The sequence below is a fragment of the Rhinatrema bivittatum genome, chromosome 5 (assembly GCF_901001135.1).
Source record: "Rhinatrema bivittatum chromosome 5, aRhiBiv1.1, whole genome shotgun sequence".
Classification (NCBI taxonomy): domain Eukaryota; kingdom Metazoa; phylum Chordata; class Amphibia; order Gymnophiona; family Rhinatrematidae; genus Rhinatrema; species Rhinatrema bivittatum.
In genome coordinates this window covers 310,930,672-310,945,648 of record NC_042619.1, presented here as the reverse complement: position 1 = coordinate 310,945,648, position 14,977 = coordinate 310,930,672, and the positions used below count along the sequence as shown (strand labels likewise).

Genomic DNA, 14,977 nt, shown 5'->3' with positions numbered 1-14,977 from the left:
TCAACATGGATTTACCCAAGGGAAGTCTTGCCTAACAAATCTGCTTCATTTTTTTGAAGGGGGTTAATAAACATGTGGATAAAGGTGAACCGGTAGATGTAATGTATTTGGATTTTCAGAAGGAGTTTGACAAAGTCCCTCATAAGAGGCTTCTACAAAAACTAAAAAGTCATGGGATAGGAGGCGATGTCTTTTCATGGATTACAAACTGGTTAAAAGACAGGAAACAGAGAGTAGGATTAAATGGTCAATTTTCTCAGTGGAAAAGGGTAAACAGTTGAGTGCCTCAGGGATCTGTACTTGGACCGGTGCTTTTCAATATATAAATGATCTGGAAAGGAATACGAAGAGTGAGGTTATCAAATTTGCGGATGATACAAAATTATTCAGAGTAGTTAAATCAAAAGCGGATTGTGATGCATTACAGGAGGACCTTGCAAGACTGGAAGATTGGGCATCCAAATGGCAGATGAAATTTAATGTGGACAAGTGCAAGGTGTTGCATATAGGGAAAAATAACCCTTGCTGTAATTACACTTCCATATTAGGAGCTACCACCCAGGAAAAAAATCTAGGCATCATAGTGGGTAATACTTTAAAATCGTCGGCTCAGTGTGCTGCAGCAGTCAAAAAAGCAAACAGAATGTTAGGAATTATTAGGAAGGGAATGGTTAAAACGGAAAATGTCATAATGCCTCTATATCGCTCCATGGTGAGACCGCACCTGGAATACTGTGTACAATTCTGGTTGCCGCATCTCAAAAAGATATAGTTGTGATGGAGAAGCTACAGAGAAGGGCAACCAAAATGATAAAGGGGGTGGAACAGCTCCCCTATGAGGAAAGGCTGAAGAGGTTAGGGCTGTTCAGCTTGGAGAAGAGACGGCTGAGGGGGGGTATGATAGAGGTCTTTAAGATCATGAGAGGTCTTGAATGGGTAGATATGAATCGGTTATTTACACTTTCGAATAATAGAATGACTAGGGGGCATTCCATGAAGTTAGCAAGTAGCACATTTAAGACTAATTAGAGAAAATTCTTTTTCACTCAACGCAGAATAAAGCTCTGGAATTTGTTGCCAGAGGATATGGTTAGTGCAGTTAGTGTAGCTGGGTTCAAAAAAGGTTTGGATAAGTTCTTGGAGGAGAACTCAATTAACGGCTATTAATCAAATTTACTTAGGGAATAGCCACTGCTATTAATTGCATCAGTGGCATGGGATCTTCTTAGTGTTTGGGTAATTGCCAGGTTCTTGTAGCCTGGTTTGGCCTCTGTTGGAAACAGGATGCTGGGCTTGATGGACCCTTTGTCTGACCCAGCATGGCAATTTCTTATGTTATTATGTATTTAAGAACATAAGATCATATAAAAAGCAAATAAAAGAACACTTCACAGAATATCACGATCCAATCACATAACAAAACAAATATCAATGTATTCTTTTATGACTCCTCTTTCCAAAAATGCAGAATGTATCATAACTACAATAAACCAGCAATAATCATAAGAACTTAAGAACTGCAATAGGTGCTAGAATTGTTCATATTATAATCCAACATGCAAAAAAATATATATTCAGATTCTAGTGTCACCTCTGTAACAACAAAACAAACTTCCTCCACTGCCAAGCACTTTGTGAAGTAATACAAACATCTATAAAAATATAAGAAAAAACCATTTAGAACCTTGCCATACCATACATAACAGCAGTAACTCTCAAGACTCAAACAGCAGCAACCTTATCTAAGAAAAGACAGCAAGGCAAACATTACACCAGGCTCTAGAACACTAATATACCACCTACTGGGCAAACAAGACAGATTACTACAAATCCCTAAAGATAAACTCATGCTAGCTGAAATACTACACCTCAGTCACACATGCACAACACAGACAGAATAAGAACTATAGAAACCTAGTCTTCTATTCCTGCTAATTGAAAACATTATCCTTTCCTTCTATCATTCATATCACCAATATGAGCAACAAAAACAATTTTACCAAAACTATCAACCATCTACTCCTCTCAATAAACAATACATCCCAATACTCAAAACAGGTCTTCTGCTCACCCTTCTACTTCCAAATGCTCAATCTAAAAAAAATCCCACCAATCAATGACATTAATGACCTACAACCATCCATATTCTGTATTACTGAAACATGGCTAAATGACAAAGACAATGTGCTTTTATTTAACATTTTTTATATACCAATATTCGTTCGGAACATCACATCGGTTTCCACAGAACTGGTAATGCAGCTAACATAGCTTTACAAAGAACAGTTTTAAAACAGTATTAAACAATTAAAACAAAAATAGTTAATATAGTAAGGGAAAACATAGCAAATACAGGGATCATTAAAAGTTGCATAAGGACAAAGATCATTATTGTTGCATAAAGGAGTTACAATTTACTAATTAACTGGGGTGGAGGGAATTAAGGAGAATTGTGGTAATAGATAGAAGGGGCTGAGGGAAGTTAAAGATTAGAGAATCACTGTTTACGGGGCAGGGGGGTAATTACAGGATATTTACAGGAGAGTATTTACAAGATATTTACAGGATAGTGAATTTTAAACCAACTCTCTCATCCAAACTACAATCTATTCCATGTACCTAGAAAAAAAGTTAGATGGTAGCTTGATAATAATCTGCAAAAAAATAACTCAACCTATCTCTAAAGAAAACTGATATTGACCCGCCATATGAAGTCGCTATATCTAAACAAAACATCGGCTTAGTATACTGCCCTCCTGGTCTTCTCAAAGACTGCTCACCTCTAACCGAAGTCTTTACTAAAGAATTTCCTAATCCTGAAACTACAATTATTCTAGGGGACTTTAACCTTTGTGTAAACAAATCTCCAAGATCCCCTCCTTGTGACGTTTTCCTTGAAACAATGGAAGCCTTGGGATGGACCCAGCATGTCTCTAGAGCCACTCACAAAGCTGGAAATACATTCGACCTAATTTTCGCTAACCCTAACAGTGGGAGCACTGAGAGGAGATGATCACCTTGCTGGTAGCTGAAAGGAATCAGTAAGTTTTGCTTTGGAAATGTTTTTTAAAGTATTGTGGAGAAGTAAACTATTGGGGTATATTATTTAGTGTGTTTGTGCTTTTAATAGTCAGTAAGGCAGCTAATAAGCAGAAGTTAGTGTGTTTGTATTTCCCAACCCTCCCACCCTTCTCCCACACCCCCCTAGCTCATCCTTTAATTTATAGGCAGGTGCCACTTTCACACTAAAAAAAAAAAAAATCAGTCTTTTAAACTTCACGAATTCCTCATACTTAGAGAAGATAAGGCCATCGCGAAAGATAAGGCCATCGCAAAAGATAAGGCCCTGCTATATAAGGCAGGGCCCGCCACTAGTCCCTTTCCTTGGCAACAGGTCTCCACGTTTGTTTGTGTGCTCGTTGCCCATCATTCCTGGTTCCTGATCCTGACCCGTATCTTGGTCCTTTCCTTGTCTTGCTGGACTGACCTTTGGCTTTGACCCTTGCTACATTGGGCCACGCTCAGGATTGACCCTCTGGCTTTGACACTTGCTATGTTGGCCCACGCTCTAGACTGACCCTCTGGCTTTGACCCTTGCTCCGTTAGACCATGCTCTGGACTGACCCTCTGGCTTTGACCCTTGCTCCGTTAGACTCTGTGCCTTGTTTTGCTTAACCACCTGCCCTGACACCAGCTTGCCTTGACTACACCTTCGGTATCTCCCTGGACTTGGCTTTTCAGGCTTCGGCCTTCTATTGCCTGGGCGCCACCTGTCTCCACCCTGTTCCTTTTGGCATCCGGGTCTCTGGATCCCTGCCTCGTCCAGACCTAAGCCAGTCCCCAGCAACCCTTGCATCTCATCTACTGGGAGTCATCACATGGAGGCCCGCCTAAGACCAGCCGGCCCCGGCACCCAAGGGCTCAACCTGCAGGGAACGAGGGCTGGTATTGGCGAAGCTCCCGTTGGCCTCAGTCTCCTAGTCAGCTCCACCTCCCTTCGGTGGGGACCCGTGGGGCTTACCTTACAGGTAGCGTCAACCCCACTTCGGGCCAAGGGTCCACCACCAGCGCAACACAACAGAGAGTAGGATTAAATGGACAATTTTCTCAGTGGAGGGGAGTGGGCAGTGGAGTGCCTCAGGAATCTGTTCTGGGACCCTTGCTTTTCAATATATTTATAAATGATCTGGAAAGGAATATGATGAGTGAGGTAATCAAATTTGCAGATGATACAAAATGATTCAGAGTAGTTAAATCACAAGCAGATAAGTTGCAGGAAGACATTGTGAAACTGGAAAATTAGGCATCCAAATGGCAGATGAAATTTAATGTGGATAAGTACAAGGTGATGCATATAGGGAAAAATAACCCATGCTATAGTTACACAATGTTAGGTTCCATATTATGAGCTACCACCCAAGAAAGATCTAGGTGTCATAGTGGATAACACATTGAAATTATCAGTTCAGTGTGCTGTGGCAGTCAAAAAAGCAAACAGAATTTTGGGAATTATTAGAAAGGGAATGGTGAATAAAATGGAAAAAGTCATAATGCCTCTGTATCACTCCATGGTGAGACCGCACCTTGAATACTGTGTACAATTCTGGTTGCCACATCTCAAAAAGGATATAGTGCGATGGAGAAGGTACAGAGAAGGGCTACCAAAATGATAAAGGGGATGGAAGAACTCCCCTATGAAGAAAGACTAAAGAGGTTAGAACTGTTCAGCTTGGAGAAGAGACGGCTGAGGGGGGAATATGATAAAGGTGTTTTAAAATCATGAGAAGTCTAGAACAGGTAAATGTGAATTGGTTATTTAATCTTTCGGATAACAGAAGGACTAGGGGGCACTCCATGAAGTTAGCATGTGGCACATTTAAAACTAATCGGAGAAAGTTCTTTTTCACTCAATGCACACTTAAACTCTGGAATTTGTTGCCATGGGATGTGGTTAGTGCAGTTAGTATAGCTGGGTTTAAAAAAGGATTAGATAAGTTCTTGGAGGAGAAGTCATTACTTGCTATTAATTAAGTTGACTTAGAAAATAGCCACTGCTATTACTAGAATCAGTAGCATGGGGGGATAGACTTAGTTTTTGGGTACTTGCCAGGTTCTTATGGCCTGGATTGGCCACTTTTGGAAACGGGATGCAGGGCTTGATGGACCCTTGGTCTGACCCAGTATGGCATGTTCTTATAATATAAAAACTAAGCATTCAACAATCCAATCCCCTTGTCTGACCACCATCAAATCAAAACTGAACTTATTTACAAAAATCAAATAATGAACCTTCCTGAAAATACTTCTACTTACAAGTTTAGAAGGAAAATAAAAACCAGTAACACTAACAATTGCTTTAGAAACCAAAATTAGCGACTTAAAATTTTCAAACTGCACTGAAGCCTTCAACTCATGGGATTCAATACTTAAGGAAATAGAGGACAAACTTAGCCCAATACAAACCAGAATCATAAACAAACATAACATTCTCAAAAAAATTGATAATGTAAAATAATCAGGAAAAGCAAATATTTGTATTCAGTTACCATGTAAGATAATATCTTACTATTCATGTGCTTTCAATGTTATATTGGCATTGTTGTAAGAGTTATATTCTGTTTGCTTTAATAAAAATGATTAAATACAAAAAAAAAATTGATGACCCCCTGATATAATGAAACTCTAAAAGAATAAAAAAAAACAACCTAAGAAAACTTGAAAAACAATGGGGGAAAAATCCTTCTGAAGAATCTCTAAAAAGATACACCTTTCTCAATATTGAAACCTCACAAATAAATCTAAAAAAAGATTAATGGAGTAATCTTCAACTCAAAACATATTCGATACAATAACGAATCTGATTAAAGAACCTTCATGTATTCAAACAACAAATCTTGCTTTCTCTAAAATATCATGCAACGAATATGTAACTGCTTTATCGGAAAAAATTCTGAAACTTAAACAACAATTCTCCATCAAATCTCTCCTTACAAATATGACATTATCGATCCTAAAGATAAATGGTCAGCCTTTGACCCAGTCTCAAAATTAGAAATAAGCAAAATCATATCAAAACTTAAACTAGCTACTCATCCTCTTGACCTGATTCCTGCCTCCTCACTAAAACAAGAAAACCAAACAATAACCCCCACAATCACAACTATGATCAACCTTGCCCTCACGGAAGCCTTTGTGCCTCAAACTAAAACAAGCTGTAATTAAACTAATTTTAAAAAACAAATCTGGAAAATCTGATGATTAGGATAACTATCGCCCAATCTCCAATTTAACCTTCCTTGCAAAATCCTTGAAAAGGCAGCTCTCTCCCAACTTGAATCTCATCTGGATGACAAAAAATCCTATACCCTAAGCAGGAGGAGGAATAGCCTAGTGGTTAGAGCAGTGTCCTATGAACTAGGAGACCAGCGTTCAAGTCCTGCTGTTGCTCCTTGTGACCTTGGGCAAGTCACTTTACCCTCCATTGCCTCAGGTACAAAACTTAGATTGTAAGCCCTCTGGGGATAGGGAAATACCTACAGTACCTGAATGTAAACCGGTGTGATATCTCAATTGAGATCAAATGTCAGTATATAAAAATAATAATAAAAAAAAATTTAATAATAATTCAGCTCACTCAAGAGACTCTTCTTCAATCAATAATTGACCCTGTATTGCGTGGCTTTGACTCCAACGAATCATACTGCCTAGTACTGATTGACTTAACCGCCGCTTTGACACCGCTCTTCTATGCCTTCAATGAAAAAAACACAGGAATTAAAGGCAATGTCCTAAAATGGTTCTCATCCTTCCAAGTAAAACTTAATAATCATCTGACACTTTCCAATGTACCAGTCATTCTGCAAGGATCTTCACTTTCAGCAACTCTATTTAAAATCTACATGTTGCCCTAATGCAAATTGTTAACTAACCTTGGTTTAAATTTCTTTCTATACTCAGATGATCTGCAATTCTTTATCCCTTTTACAAATTCATTTGAGAAAACAGTTTCACTTATTTCTGACAGTTTCACCATTAAAGAAAATCTTGCTCAATTGAAACTCTCAATGAACCCCAAAAAACAACTAATCTGGCTAAGCAAAAACCCACCTAAAACTATTACCCCCAACATTGATCTACAAAACCACTTTCTAACTCCAGCAACAAAAGGTATGGGATCTCGGCGTCCAAATTGATGAAAACTTAACTATGAAACCTCACATAAACAAACTGATCAAATCCGGTTTCTTCAAACTACTAATACTAAGCTGTCTGAAACCCCTACTGACATTATCAGATTTTAGAACCGTTTTAAAATTACTTACCGTATATTCTCTAACCTGGACTACTGCAACTCACTATTACTAGGACTTCCAGCCAATCACCTTAAACCTCTCCAATTTCTTCAAACTGCAGCAGCCAGACTCCTAACTGGTAAAAGAAAATTTGATCACATTACCCCGACTCTGATTGCTCTACATTGGCTCCCTGTGTAATCCAGAATAATCTACAAAGTTCTGACAATAATACACCATAACTTGAATCCTAACAATGAATTGCTTGGAATTAAATTTAATCCTCATATTCCTGCATGTTCACTTAGATCTCATGACAAAGACTTATTTGAAATCCCGACTATAAAAAACTACCACCTAAAACAAACAAGAGACAGAGCTATATCAATAGCAGGCCCTATACTCTGGATCTCTTTACCAGAAAACCTCTGAATATCTACTGACACTAAGAAATTTAAACAAGATCTGAAATCCTGGATTTTCAACAATACCTTCTCTCTAACTCTCGGGCCGATGCAGTAAAGTGCGCTCAGGCTGAGCACTGTTAAGCCCCCGTTTGGCCGCGCGTTTTCGACGCACTATTTTTCTCCTTATACAGTAAGGGGTAATAGCACGTGGAAAACGCGCAGGCGTTAATTTTGAATGGCACCGGGGAAGTGTACAAAAAGCAGAAAAAACTGCTTTTCTGTACACCCTCCGACTTAATATCATAGCGATATTAAGTGGGAGGCCCCAAAACTTTTTTTAAAATTAAAAAAAAAAATTTTAAAAACTGCCCGCAGCCTGCGGGTTGGAAGACGGACACTCAAATATGCTGGCGTCCATTTTCCAAATCCGTGGCTGTCAGCAGGTTCAAGAACAGACGCCGGTAAAATTTAGCGTCATCTGTCAAACCCGCTGACAGCCGCCACTTCTGTCAAAAAAGGAGGTGCTAGGGACGCGCTAGTGTCCCTAGCGCCTCTTTTTACCGCGGGTCCTCATTTGCATTTTTTGTTTTTCTGAATAGCGTGCCCAGGAGAGTGGCCTGGGCGCTTACCCGCTCTCCTGCGGGTTTTTCTGTATCGGCCTGTCTGTAACTAAAAGTTCACCCTTAATTCTAGGATTTGCCCTTCAAATGTCTTCCTGTTTATATGCCTTCTTTTTAACTCTCCCTCTGTACTTTTGGTTTAACCTTATACACCGTTGTGGTCTAGTGATTCTCACATGGAATGATGGTATATAAAAACCTAAATAAATAGATAAATATTTACCTATTACAGAATAAGAAACTATAAATTAGAAACAGAAACACGCAGACAAGAGTGAAATGGAAAACTCTGTGAACAGACTCGGAACAGTGGAATACTGAAGAAGTAAAATACAAATATGTAAGAAATGCACATTCCCAAAAGTGGAATATTTCAATCGCTGAAAGTCAAAATAATTTCTAGTCTGATCTTATTTTTCTAATCAGCTGATCACAGTTTCTTTTCCCCTTGTCTGTCTTTTCCTCATTCCTTTTTCAAGGTCTTTTATTCTGTTTCTTCTCTCTTCTCCTGTCTTCTTTCCTTCCTCCCTCATACAGACTCCCACTCCCACACACTCTCTCCTTCCCAGGCTCCCACTCTCACATGCATGCTTTTACTCTCATATATTCTCTCACACACGCAGGTTCCCATTCCCACACACAGGCTCCATCTCCTATATGCTTGCTCTCTCTCACATCCACAGGATCTCATGCTCACATACTCTCTCTCTCTCTCTTACACCCATACAGGATCTTCACTCCACATGCGCTCTCTCAAAACACATACAGACTCACTCTTACATGATCTCTCTCTCACACACACACACGACACATAGCCTTCTCACTCCCAAACATGCTCTCTCACATACACATACACACAGGTTTCTCACTCCCATGCACTCTCTCATGCATATACACGCACACAGGCTTCTCACTCCCATGCTCTCTCTCAAACACACACACACAGGTTTCTCACTCCCATGCACTCTCTCATGCATACACACGCACACAGGCTTCTCACTCCATGCTCTCTCTCTCATACACACACAGGCTTCTCACTCCCATGCTCTCTCTCTCATACACACACACACAGGCTTCTCACTCCCATGCTCTCTCTCATACACACACACACAGGCTTCTCACTCCCATGCTCTCTCTCTCTCTCTCTCATACACACACACACAGGCTTCTCACTCCCATGCTCTCTCTCTCTCTCTCTCTCTCTCATACACATACACACAGGCTTCTCACTCCCATGCTCGCTCTCTCCCATACACACACACACAGGCTTCTCACTCCCATGCTCTCTCTCATACACACACACACAGGCTTCTCACTCCCATGCTCTCTCTCATACACACACACACACACAGGCTTCTCACTCCCATGCTCTCTCTCTCATACACACACAGGCTTCTCACTCCCATGCTCTCTCTCTCTCATACACACACACAAGGCTTCTCACTCCCATGCTCTCTCTCTCATACACACACACACACACACACACACAGGCTTCTCACTCCCATGCTCTCTCTCTCATACACACACACAGGCTTCTCACTCCCATGCTCTCTCTCTCAAACATACACACAGGCTTCTCACTCCCATGCTCTCTCTCTCTCTCTCTCTCTCATACACACACACACAGGCTTCTTACTCCCATGCTCTCTCTCTCTCATACACACACACACAGGCTTCTCACTCCCATGCTCTCTCTCATGCATATGCATGCACAGGCTTCTCACTCCTATACATTCTAACAGGGCTTTTCCTCTCTCGTGGGTATCCTTACTCAACAGGCCTCTTTCTCGCCTGCGTCAAGCTAGTCTTGTTGGGCCGCACGGGATGAGCTCCGCAACGGCCTTGTGTCAGACTTCTTCTCAGGCCAAGTGAGATGAGCTCCGCAACGGCTCTGCATTGGGCCTCTTCTTCTCGGGCCCCATGGGATGAGCTCCGCGACAGCCCTGTGTCGTGCCTCTTCTCGGCCCGCATTGGTTGAGCTCTGCGACAACCCGGCAATGCTGATTAGGTGGGCCTGAGCACTGTTAGTGTTCCCGCCCTTAGAGGACTCCGGCCAGGCCCCCTCACCATCGGGAGTTCCGCACTGACCTCTGCTGCCTTTCCCCAGCGGAGGCCGCAACCTACTCTCAAGGCGATCCCACGCCGCTGAAGGGCCGCTCCGGGCCTGACTCCCTAGGCGCACGCACGCGCCACGCCACAGGATTTAAAGGCCCAGCAGTGGGGAAAGTCCCCTCGGCGCAAAGTGATGACGTCAGACGCCTCGGGTACTTATACCTGACCCTGCCTCGTCCACTTCGCCTCAGCAACAAGTCCTGCTCTGTGAGAGTGTGTTCCAGTGTGATTCCTATTTCAGCATCCCTTTCTGCTCCTTGCCCTTCTGGACTGTCTTCCGCCTGCCTGACCGCCGCCTGCCCAGACTTCCAGCCTGTTCTTCGTCTTCATCCTGCCCGCTGCCTCTCCTAACCTCTGGCCTGTTCTCCATCCACCTTGACTCCAGCCAGTCCGACACCACCTCTACCTCAGGACTCACTCCATGAAGCCCCCACCTAAGTCCTGCCAGCCCTGGTATCCAAGGGCTCAACCTGCGGGGCACAAGGGCTGGTATAGGTGATGCTCCATCTGTGAAGTGGGGCCATCTGTACCTGTTCCGCCTTCCGGCAAAAGAACCACTAGGAGTCCTCTGCTGGCGGAAGTACCAACCTTGTCGCGGCTCAAGGATCCGCTTCCCCTACAAGCGCAAAGTAGGTGGGCCACTGCCCACCTAAGCCCACCCATGGCTACGCCACTGAAGAAGGAATAAGCAGAGAAAACCCTCTGATCCCTGCTCCAATTTCTCTCTTCTGTCTCTGCAGCAACCAGCAGCACTTTCAGGTCAGAAGAGGGAAGGAACACTGGGGCAATATGGCTCTGCTCAGTTCTATTATGTGTCCTTCCTGCTCCGGTCCCCCCCCCCCCCAATGCTACTCAGTTGACAGGTGGCCAGGAGGGCAAGAACCACATTTTGCACACGAAACAGCAGCTTGTGGCTCCCAAGCCACAGGTTGGCCATCCCTGTTCTAAGGTATTCATGTAGACTTAAGTCTGTCACCATATGTGAGCTAGGGCTCACTAATGTTGCTATTACGGATGGTAATACAATATAGAAATAGAATTGTATTTCTTTATTCTCTTCTAATTTCTGGTAAAGAAATCTCTAGCTGTAGAAAGCCGAGCTGCAAAACCCAGCCAGCCCCCCCCCCCCTTTTCCCCCTCCACCCCCCCTTCTTGCTGAGAAACACTAACTACACAGCATAATATGTTATGCTTAGGCGAGCACATATAGTTACAGACAAGGAAAGGAAATGTATAAGGATGTATCTCCTCCCACATCCCTCCCTGCACCTGATTCTAACAAAGACTTTTTCATAGCAGTGCAAACTAACAAGAAAAATTGCCATTTAGGAACAGCATGTAAGCAGACAGGATGAAGGACGCAGCAAAAGTACATCCAATTTTTAGGTTAAAATTGAAAGTTGAAACTTGGCATTAGAATATGTTGGTTAAGCAAAATGTAAGAAGAAATTGAAGCAGACTCCATATTTGGAAGTGAGAAATGCCTGAAGCAGAGATAACACTGAAATGAAGGCATCACATAGGTTGAGTATCCTGAGATGAGGAGGAGCAAAATGATAAGCGAATGTACAATAGTAAGTTGTTTTAGCTTTGTGGGTGTGCCTACTTCTGTATGACACCCGTACTTGCAAGTTCGTAAAATAAATAGTTTCACCAACTCTTTGTGTTCACTATATTACTTTCTAAGAAAGTGCAATACCACTTCTTACACCATGAGGTAGATTTTAAAAACATATGTGTGTGTGTACTTTTGTTCGCGCCACCGGCGCAAAAAGTACACCAGATTTTATAAGATACGTGTGAATCTTATAAAATCCGGGGTCGGTGCGCGCAAGGCTGCGCAAAATCGGCAGCCAGCGCGCGCCAAGCCGCGCAGCCTGCCTCCGTTCCCTCCGAGGCCGCTCCAAAATCGGAGCGGCCTCAGAGGGAACTTTCCTTCCGCGTCCCCCCACCTTCCCCTCCCTTCCCCTATCTACCCCACCCCCCAGCCCTACCTAAATCCCCCCCCTTACCTTTGTTGGGCAAGTTACGCCTGCTTGAAGCAGGCGTAACTTGCGCACGCCGCCCCGGCATCCCCCGGCACAGGCCGCAGTGCCGGGGGACTCGGGACCACCCTCCCAGCCCGCCCCAGAACCGTCACCACGCCCCCAGACATGCCCCAGACACGCCCCCTCCCACCCCTTTTACGAAGCCCCGGGACTTAGGCGCACCGGCGCAGGGGTTTTAAAATCTACCCCCATTTGTTTTACAATGAAGACCATTTACCATTTCAATAGCCACCCTCTGGACTGAAAAAAATACTGGATTATACTGAAATGGAGGTTGATTAGCAAAACTAATGTATTATTTTGACACATAAATGTGCAGAATTTATACATCTTTTGTGCAATATTTTGGTGCAGAATTCTCCCAGGAGAAAAAGAGGGCCAATATCTACCCTTCTGCCCCTTTCCAAAGATCTACTGAACAGGTCCTTCACCTAGCAGATCAGTCAGAACCTAAATAAAATGTTTTTAAGGATTTTGTCATTGGTAAACTCACAAATGCTTAATCTGTTCCCAGTTGCGGAAGGTCCTATGCTATGGGCTGCTCACCGATACCTACACTGATTTTGGCTTCATGTTCCGACTTTTCAGGGACTCTGGCGGTCTCTGGTGCTGTCAGAGGCGAGGTCCGGGTAGCACTGGGCCGCTACATTTCTAAAGCACGGAGGGAAAGATGGAAAGGTAACGAGGTGCTGAGCGTTTCTCTCCTCTCCCGCCTTAGTTAACAAATGTGGTTTAACGCACTGGTTTTTTCCCCCCAGCGATTGGCTCCGCGCTTACCGCCTGCCGCACGGTGAAACCGGCCCCCGCTTCCCCAGCCACTGCTTGTCCGTTTCCTCCCCGCCCCCGCGCGCCGCCTTCTCACTTTCGTAAGTCAACAAAAACGAGGTCTCGCGCGCGGCCCCGCCAGCTACAGGGCCAACCCCAAAGGCGGGAAAATACAAAGCCATGCACAAACGACGCTCCGCCAATGAACGCAATCCTGGTGTGAGGTCTCCTGGCAACTGGTCAGATGCTCGACACGGAAACGTCCAATGACGCTGCACTAAGTTCCTGTTACTATCACGCGAGCCGCCAATACTTGAGCCGTACTTTTACTCAGCACTGTGCTTGTTTAGATTTTCTTTGCTTGATATAATAGAGGTTAAAGAGTTGTGGCTACCTTTCATTAGATTAAGAGATTGTATTTTCTGCTTACTAATGTTATTGTCTTTCTGTGCTTGAACAGCTGGTGTTAAAATGTATTAAATATTTCAATTAGCATGAGTTAGGCCCCAAAGGAAGGGCTTGTTTGTCACGTATGTTTGACTTGATTGGATTGTAAGCTCGTGGAGCAGGGACTGTCTCTTTGTATCTATATAGAGCTGTATTTGTTTGTAAAGCTTTAAAATAAAACTGGGATATTCAGCAGTGTGGGCATGCAGATACAGGCTTGGATTTGTCAATAGGCACACTAGGCTTGTGCCTAGGGTAGCTGAAACCTGGGGGGGAGGGGGCAGCAGGCTAGCTGAAGATTTGCTTCCTTCCAATAAAAATAAATTATACTAATAAATATACTGTTAGTATAATTGTTAGTTTCATAATGTAATATAAAAGATGGAAATGTTCAGAATTTTTGCCATGGGATCTACTACCCCTGAGCTGCCACAGACAACAAGGTGGGGGGGACTGTGCCTTAGACCTTCTGCCCCCTATTGTCCATCCTTGGAGGGGAGGGAAGAGAGGGATGACTGGGCGACAGCACTAACAGTGCCTAAGGGTGCCAAAACCCTAAATCTGTCACTGCCCAGATAAGTTTAAAGTTAGCTGAATAAGTTATCCAGCTAACTTTAGATCAACTCAAAGGTAGGTCTAAAGTTAGCCCAATAAGTAGTTCCTCCCAGTTATGCCCCCAGAATGCCTCTTTTTTTATCCAGCTAAATTGTATGACTAATCCAGCTTAAATCTAACCAAATAAGAGGCTGAATATAGACCACAAACTCATTGAAACCAAATTACATCTGAACTCTATTCACCTTGAACAACACAACGAAAACAAACTCATCAAATTCCACAAACACTGCTCCAGCGATGAGTTAATCTAAATACTACCAGACACCTTAAAAACCTTAAACAAAACCGACACTAACTCCGCAGTTAACTCCTGGATCACCATCACCTCAAAAATAGCCAAGAACAAATGCCCGATCATCCGGAAAGTAATTAAGCCAACCACCAAATCCAATGCCCCTTGGTACACCCCAGAACTCCAAAGCCTCAAAAACACCCTAAGATCTGCAGAAAAACAATGGAGAGAAAAACCAACAGACCATCTCAAAGATAAATACAAAACCATCCTCTACATCTGCAAAACAGATATTGACAAAGCCAGAAGAGACTTCTACGCAAAAAAAGATACACAACTACCAATTTAACCCCAGAGCACTATGCACATACATCAAAGACCTCACGCAACCCAGCAAAACCTCACCCCCTCCAAACAATCAAGTGATCACATGCAA

General features: G+C 43.2%; 1 protein-coding gene across 2 annotated transcripts in view; it reads right to left on the bottom strand.

The window, feature by feature from the left end:
• The window catches only part of FAM178B (family with sequence similarity 178 member B), an 819,452-nt gene extending 806,158 nt beyond the window's left edge, over positions 1 to 13,294 (bottom strand). Inside the window, exons 1-2 of one of the 2 annotated variants that reach the window (XM_029604316.1) lie at positions 13,257 to 13,294; positions 13,036 to 13,130 (exon numbers count right to left, since the gene is read on the bottom strand). In XM_029604316.1, coding sequence (XP_029460176.1) covers positions 13,036 to 13,052 — 17 coding nt within the window. In that variant the 5' untranslated portion in view covers positions 13,053 to 13,130; positions 13,257 to 13,294. The other variant, XM_029604317.1, reaches the window with a different exon arrangement.
• Positions 13,295 to 14,977: the final 1,683 nt, after the last annotated feature.